Here is a 7,923-nt window from a genome sequence, read left to right as displayed (position 1 = left end):
GTAGGGACATAGGGAGGCTGAATTTATCTTTTGGATGTTTCTTCTCTGATCCCTGTTACAATGATAGATTGATCATGATATGATAATGAGTTGTGCAAAATTACACATTCGGCTCTGCTACATCGAAATATAGCTAAATAAAATTACTAAATTACACACACACACACACACACACACACACACACACACACATATATATATATATATATATAATTAATGAATGAGCGTATGATAGATATAGGAAGATACATGAATATCTGTGCCACTACGTAGAAGTGTAGGTGAGCTGAATTTGTCTTTTAGTTGTTACTCTCCTGCACCCTTATAACTTGGTTACAATACTAAATGTATCTGCAAATAGCATAAGTAAGGAATTATGATATGACAATGGGTTGTGCTAAGTTGCAGATGACAAAGACAAACTCGGTTCTGCTGCATTGTTATATAGATAAATAAAGTATTAGTCATTAATTACACAGCAAACAAGAGCGGCACTGCGCTGTACTGTGATGTACTAATATATATATTTGTAACTGGGCTATCTGGGTACACAGGAGGAATACACTGGGTTTACCAGACGATCCCAAAATTTGTGCAACGGATATACTTTCTATACATTTTTATCTGACATTATAGCTATGGTATAATTGTGTACTTTCTCATTAATGCAGTCTTAAATATATATTTAAATATATATATATATATATATATATATATATATATATATATATATATATATATATATTCCACAAAAAAATCGCTTAGCCTTGGGAGACTGTATACTAAATATGTTTTCCTGCACGTGGTGCAGAGAGCAGATTTTGTCATATAGCACAACTCATAGTAATATCCAGATATTTTGGCAGTGTTGTACAGGACTGCAACAAAATCTGACGATGATGATGCCAAAATTAGCTGTAAGTAGAAATATAAACACCTACTGAAGACTTCCACTACTGCATTTTCTTGAAAGAATTGTTGTAACCTATTAGCACAGTATATATCTGACAATATATAAAGCTATCGACATCAGTAGCACATGTAAATATCCCTTTATATACCTCTAAATAAATATAGTAAAGTAAACAATACAATGTTAAAAATGATATTTGCACAATACACTGAATACAGTAATCCAGTCTGTAGTTATAATGTGCAGGACACCTGTACCTAGTGATTGTATTATCTCCCTGAGATCATTATCACGTTATAATGCACAGCTCACACATCGCATTTAACGACAAGATTGTCTTTATTCAAAAGATCCTTGTTCAACAAAAAAGGAGTAAATAAAGGGAGAGAAGGGTGTACAGTCACTTCCCCCAGGAGGGGAATCATCATTCTAAAGAAATAGCCTTCATGACTTAGTTATTTGCTTTTTACAAAATATTTTTGGAGGGTAAAATAATCATTAATTCTTCTTCTTATTATTATTATTATCATCATCATCATCATCATCATCATCCTCATCATCATTATAATAAAGCTCTCAGCGCTAAACTCTTTGAAAACAAGAAAACCAGATTGTATGGCAAAATATCTAACACAGCTCCCACTAATCCCCCACAGTAAAATCAATGTGCAAAATAGGTCATAATAATAATAATTATACTAATAATTCATATTTTTTAAATAATTTAATGTTAGTCCCTTCAAAATTCGAGATCACAAAGGCAAACTGAAAAACTCAAAATAAAGGGTTAACTGTCCAGATTGAGGATATACAAATGAAAAAAAGAGGAACTTGTACATTTCTTACAATTGGTCCTGAAAATTACTTCCATGGCTTGATGTAGAGCATTAGTAGTAATAGATTGTGCCCTTCATAAGAAAGGAAGTGCATTAGAATTTTCTGCCAAGTTGGTCTAAGAATGGATTGTTCCTCTCTACCATCCCTTAAGGTGTCTCTCTGCTAGTAGTACCATCTTGGCAGTCTGTCTATACATGCACCAGCATAGTTCATTTCCTTGACATCTAGTACTCTTCTTACATGGCTGTGGTATGCGCAGAAGAATAAGGGTCTAGACCAGCTTTAGTCATGCCAGGGAACAATATATAGGCAACCGGAGGTTGCAAGTTAGAAGCTGACCATGCTGTACAATTACAGGGCACCACGTAGCCAGGGTTAGTTGGAGAGGGGTGGGTGTGTGTGTGTTGGCTAGGGCAGCTTAACCCACCAAAAGCTCCATTTTGGTATCCCAGGGTGGAGGCATAAGGAAGAGTGCTTGTAGTCAAGGTGTGTGGCATCTCTGTCATCTTCTGGATGGTTGTGGAGCTAAATTGACTTGGGTCCAGTAAAGAATAAGGTGCTGATGGTGGTAAAAAGGCTCTTGCCTTCTCAGAAGCTCCTAGGAGAGATTCAGTGGCACTCATGGGAAGTCCTGTCTTAAGTGGGTCATGATCTCCAAGGTAGGGTAAAGGAAAGACGTACCTGTCTTTCTTTAGAAGGTTCTTGGGTTTGCGCCTTGGTCTGTACTTATAGTCAGGATGTTCCTTCATGTGTTGCGCCCTGAGCCTCTTAGCTTCGTCTATGTAAGGTCTTTTCTCAGCTTCAGATAGAAGTTTCCATTCAGCTCCAAGTCTTTTACTTATTTCCGAATTGTGCATCTTGGGGTTTTCCTGGGCCATCTTCCTTCTTTGCCCTCTGGACCACACCATGAAGGCATTCATGGGTCTCTTAATATGGTCAACAGGCTTAGACATGGTAGTGTTCAATCTAGGTGACTAGAAAAAAAAGGCCAACTCCAAGTTCCCCCCCTTCTCTTGTCCTTTTGATAATGAAGAATGAAGTCTTTAACTAATCATGCCAAAAATTCAGTGGAGGAACAAAAGGATCTTGAAGTCAACTTCGTACCTTCCCAACGGGCGATTGTTTGGAAGGCTCTTGATGGAGAAGAAGCAGGTAACTGTCAAGATCCTGGAATCCTTAAGGTCCAATAAAGCTCTTCCTTGAGGTCCAAGGTGTGTGTGTGTTTTCCTGTCTGTGATAACAGAGACAGGGTAAGGCAAGGAAAGATAGGAGGAGAGAAGAAAGCTCTCATACAGATGATGTCCTTACTTCTTCCTGAAGGTGTCTTGTTTAGCGCAGCACCTTGCTGGGAATGAGGAACAGCTCATAGCAAAAAAAAAGAATACACTGAGCCAAAAGTGGAGAAGTTCAAAGCCTTTTCCTGCTTAGTGCAGCATGCAATCTAATAATCAAAAGGGTTTACACCCCTACCACAGACACCCAATCAGCTTCCAGCTCTTGCAGAATACCTTCTACACCAAGGCACCATCCACACACAACACTGAGGGAACAGGAGGCAGAGAAAGGGAAAACACTAAATAGAGCAGATTAAGGACGAAGCTTTTGTTAGTTAATCCACTAATAGAAGCAGTCACAACTCCTCAGCTCCTCCTGCTTTTATAGGAAGGGTGTTAGGTGAAGAGTTTAGTGTCAGGGGGGAGCTGGAGAACCTCTACTGCTCTCATACACAGAGTATCATCAGGGAAGGAAGCAGGGCTTCAACTCCAACTAGGGGTTAACAGGCTACTGTCCTGGCAGTCCCACACATCCGAATAAAGTCATGTAAAGTAATCACTGCAGACATGAAGAATAGCATGTAAGCAATTAGCGGCCGTTAATTCATTTTATCCTCATACTGAACAGTATTTTACTTCCATTCTCTTCTCAGTTTACATGGTTTATATATATATATATATATATATTTTTTTTTTTTTCATACACATAAACATCTACAAACACACGCACATCATATATGTGTATGTAGAGTTATATGTATGTATACATAGATAGATATATATGTGTGTGTATATATATATATATATACATATATATATATATATATATATATATATATATATATATATATATATATATATATATATATATATATATATATATATATATACACACACACACACATCAGGAAAGGAAAGCAGGGGTTTAACTCCGACTAGGGGTTATTAGGCTACTGTACTACTGTATTAGTTGCGCTTGTCCCACGCATCAAAATAAGGTCATGTATCGTAATCACTACAGATATGGAGAATAGCATATGAGCAATTAACTGCCGTTAATTCATGTTATCCTCATATTTCACTTCCATACTCTCTCCATTTATCAAATCTATCTATCTGTCTATCTACCTGTTTGTGTGTGAATATCTATCTATCTATCTATCTATCTATCTATCTCTCTCTCTATATATATAAATATATATATATATATATATATATATATATATATATATATATATATATATAGCATTGTGCTTATAGCCTTTCTAATCATGTGTATGGTAATTTCTGTACTTTATCTGTTTTTAAAACACACATCCACACATCTATCTGTCTATCGTGTGTTTACATATATAGAGACACATAGCCTCAACCTCTGTTATACACACACACAAACAGTTTTGTCTCTGCTAATAGATTTCCTATTACAAGTCAGTGCTTTATTGCAGCAGCTTGTTGGGGTGTAAGCAGATCTTTAATTGAAAATGCCCTTGGGAAGAATATTTGTTAAATGGAAACAATTGTAGTCCTTTCCTCGGGGGATATTCATGCTCTGCACCTGCCTAGTTAAGAGATCTGTCCCCCTAGTTCCCTATAAAGGGGAAAAATGAAATTGACCTTTTGATATTGTTCCAGCTTCTGTGTCCTTCAATAAACATTCTTGGGGAAATTGCTTAAATCTGCAGCTCCTCTCCTGCTGACAAGTAATTAATCTATTATAAGGAAATAAAAACATCTTTACAACGTCTCTTTATAGGAGGGCACAATGCAGCAGATAGCACTGGATGGGAGATGCAGTGTCAAGTCCGGATAATGTGGATTCCAGCGAACAGATGATTAATGCTATTATTAATATTATATTCAGAGCTGACAAAGAGAACATTTCACATCACTAATAATAAACACAATGCTAGGAATGCTAACAAAATGTAATTAAAAGAGAGAAAAGACGAGGCAAAATGCCAGTGTGCAGCTTGTGTGCTTATACAGAGAGTGCACAATGTGTATATGTGTTTACATTGTATATGTAGACACGTGTGCAATGTATATACAGTGTACGCGTGCTTAAGGGCTTAGACAGACGAATCCATGCACAAATACGCAGTGTATTTTCGCATGAACAAGTCTTAAGTATTTTTTGTATAGTTTAAACTCCACACTATTGTGTGCACAAAAAAAAGTAGAAAGATAGAGCAAGGCCTATCCTTTCTTGCACAACAGAATTGAGCGCACATGAGAATAAAACCGCATAAAAAGGGCAATTTTATATGCGTTTTTGCACGGGCAAAATCACTTGCACAAACCGCAGTGAATATAACTAATTGATTTCATGGGTTCCTTATCATTCTGCATTTTTGCCGTAAGTTTTGCACGAAAATATACGCAACATGCTCTATTCTTGTGCGCATTTGTGCCCCCCAAGGCACCATAGAGGTCTATGTCACTGTGAAGATGCACACCCCGTCCATACAAAATCATGCACTGAACTGCGCAATTTTGCAGTGTTAATAAATAACACTGGAAAATAATTAGGCTGCCCAGCTGATTCAGTTATGGCACGGGTGTGTGCCACGGCGATGTGAATGGGATCGGCAGCGCAGAAAAATACAGTAGAATAGGCAAATTATTGCGAGCATAGCAACACATGCGTTCCTCTACAGGAGCCCTAAGGGCGGCTTCAGAGGAACGTATCCGCACACACAAACAGAAGCCATTTATTTCAATGGGTTTGTTCGCATTTCCTTTTTTTGCTCATGCATTTCTTGTGTGTGCAGAAAAATAGAACCAGTTCTGTTTTCCTGTGTATTTGCGCACCAAAGGGTCCCATAAAAGTCTATGAGAGATGCGCAAATGCGCATGTAATATTCAAGAACATGCGCCAAACGCTGTGCAAAACTGCAGAGAAAAGAATACACCTGGATCTCATTAGGCTAAATAGCCTTTTAAATCAGGGTGGGAGGTGCTGTGTGAGTATATGAACATTGCCTGGTTGCGCAAAAAGCTACAGTTCTATGCGCAGACTCACGTATAAATTAATTTCATCAACCTCGTTCAATGCATAAATATGTTGCACAGAAGCAAGCATACTTGCACATATGCTCATTTGAAGCCACTCTCAGCGTAGCGTATTTGCACGGTGAATGAGTATTTTTTGCGTGTTATCGGAGTATTTCACTGTGTGACAGATGAACATGCCGGATTTAAATAGCTATTTAGCCTAATAAATTAAAATTTTTTATTAATCCTGCAGAATTAAACAACATTTTGCGCATCTCCTTGTGCATTGCGTGTGCATTTGCGCAACCCCCATAACCCCCCCCCGCCCTCCATGGGGATCTTAAATATTCAAATGTGCACAAAAGTAGAGCATGCTGTATTTTTTTTTACATGTGCGAAATGCGTGCACATGAAAAGAAAATGTGAGCGAACCCATTGAAATCAATAAGTTCTATTCATTGCATAGTGCGTAAGCTGGCCTAAAGAGTATGTGCAAGGTATGTACAGTGTATCTATCTACAGTATGCATGTAAAGTTCAGAACAAGTCCAGAGGATTGGTCGCCAGTGGTTTCCAGCTGGAGGGCTTCCTCAGCAAGAGAGAGCGTAACTATCCCCAATGGGCGCTCGGTAGTTGGCTCTCTGGTAGAGCTAACCAGGAAGCGCTCAAGGCTGGAGACATCCGATGAAGGTCCATAGGTCATCTACCTCGTCCGCAACATAGTTGCAGTTCCCACAATTGCTGTGAGAACACATGCTTGCTTTGAACTGTTTTTCTTTTCTGAAGCAGACCAACATGGTGATACAGATGAAAATGAATCAAGCAGTCTCTTAGTCTTTCAGAAGGACCTAGCTCAGTGTTGCCCTTGCTGAAGTTGACCCCAAAGCTATTTGCACTACTAACCTCGTTTTCAGCGATGTTTCAACTAGCCACTGCACAACTACCCCAGTGACTTGCTACTGCTTCGGTGTGGAAATACAAATCTGTTGCAACAGGGGCTCCCTCGAGCTCAGATTTATTTCCACCTTCAATGTGACCCATTATTTGTACAATGCCATTGAAAAACAAACCGAAATCTCTTAGTGTGGAGATATAAAAAAACAACAAAAAAAAAAACCTAAAATAATGTGGTTGCATAAGTATGCACATCTAAAAACTACTACTTTGTTGATGTACCCTTTGACAGCATTCAGTCTAAATTTGTCATGTGTAGCGCCCTCTTCAGGTCAGCTGACAGATCTTCAATGAGATTCAGGTCTGGGCTCTGGCTGGGTCATTCCAAAACTTTGATCTTCTTCTGGCAAAGCCATTCTTTTGCTGATTTGTGGGTATGCTTTGGGTTATTGTGCTGAAAGGTGAAATTGATCTTCATTTTTTTAGCAGAAGCTTGAAGGTTTTGTGCCGAAAAAGGATTGATATTTGGTATTGTTCGTAATTAACTCCACCTTGACTAAAGCCTCAAATCCAGCAGCAGAAAAACAGCCCTAAAGTGTAATGCTGCCTTCAACACCTTTACTTGTGGATATGGTGTTCTTTTGGTGATGCGTAGCCTTGTTCTCATCAGATCATAACACGTTCTCCCTCATACTTTCAGCAGACTTGATGTTGGTTTTGGCAAAACATAACCGGGCTGAGATGTTTTTCTTTGTTAGAAAAGGCTTCCCACTCTACCCCACAATCCAGATATATAAAGAATACGGGAGATGGTTGTCACATGCACTACACAACCAGTACTTTCCAGAAATTCCTGCAGCTCCTTTTATGTTCCTGTAGGCCTCGTGGTCCTTTCATCAAATTTTTGGGACATCTAGTTCTCGGTAATTTCACTATTGTGCCAAATTTAATCCTCCTTTTGATGATGTCTTCACTGCGTTCCATGGTATATGTAATGCCTTGGTAATGT

At 38.5% G+C, this 7,923-nt stretch overlaps 1 protein-coding gene across 1 annotated transcript; it reads right to left on the bottom strand.

Moving 5' to 3' along the window:
- Positions 1-1,233: 1,233 nt before the first annotated feature.
- Positions 1,234-3,150, bottom strand: SOX14 (SRY-box transcription factor 14). The gene has a single exon (XM_066589290.1). It carries the CDS (start codon positions 2,701-2,703, stop codon positions 1,987-1,989), a length of 717 nt encoding a protein of 238 aa, XP_066445387.1. The 5' UTR covers positions 2,704-3,150; the 3' UTR covers positions 1,234-1,986.
- Between the last annotated feature and the right edge of the window lie 4,773 nt (positions 3,151-7,923).

Source organism: Eleutherodactylus coqui, chromosome 1 (assembly GCF_035609145.1).
Source record: "Eleutherodactylus coqui strain aEleCoq1 chromosome 1, aEleCoq1.hap1, whole genome shotgun sequence".
Lineage (NCBI taxonomy): Eukaryota > Metazoa > Chordata > Amphibia > Anura > Eleutherodactylidae > Eleutherodactylus > Eleutherodactylus coqui.
Note: the sequence above shows the minus strand (reverse complement) of the source record. Positions and strands in the feature narration are given on the sequence as shown.

Coding starts and splice junctions, on each gene's coding strand:
- SOX14 (XM_066589290.1), bottom strand. CDS start 2,703: ATGTCTAAGCCTGTTGACCATATTAAGAGACCCATGAATGCCTTCATG.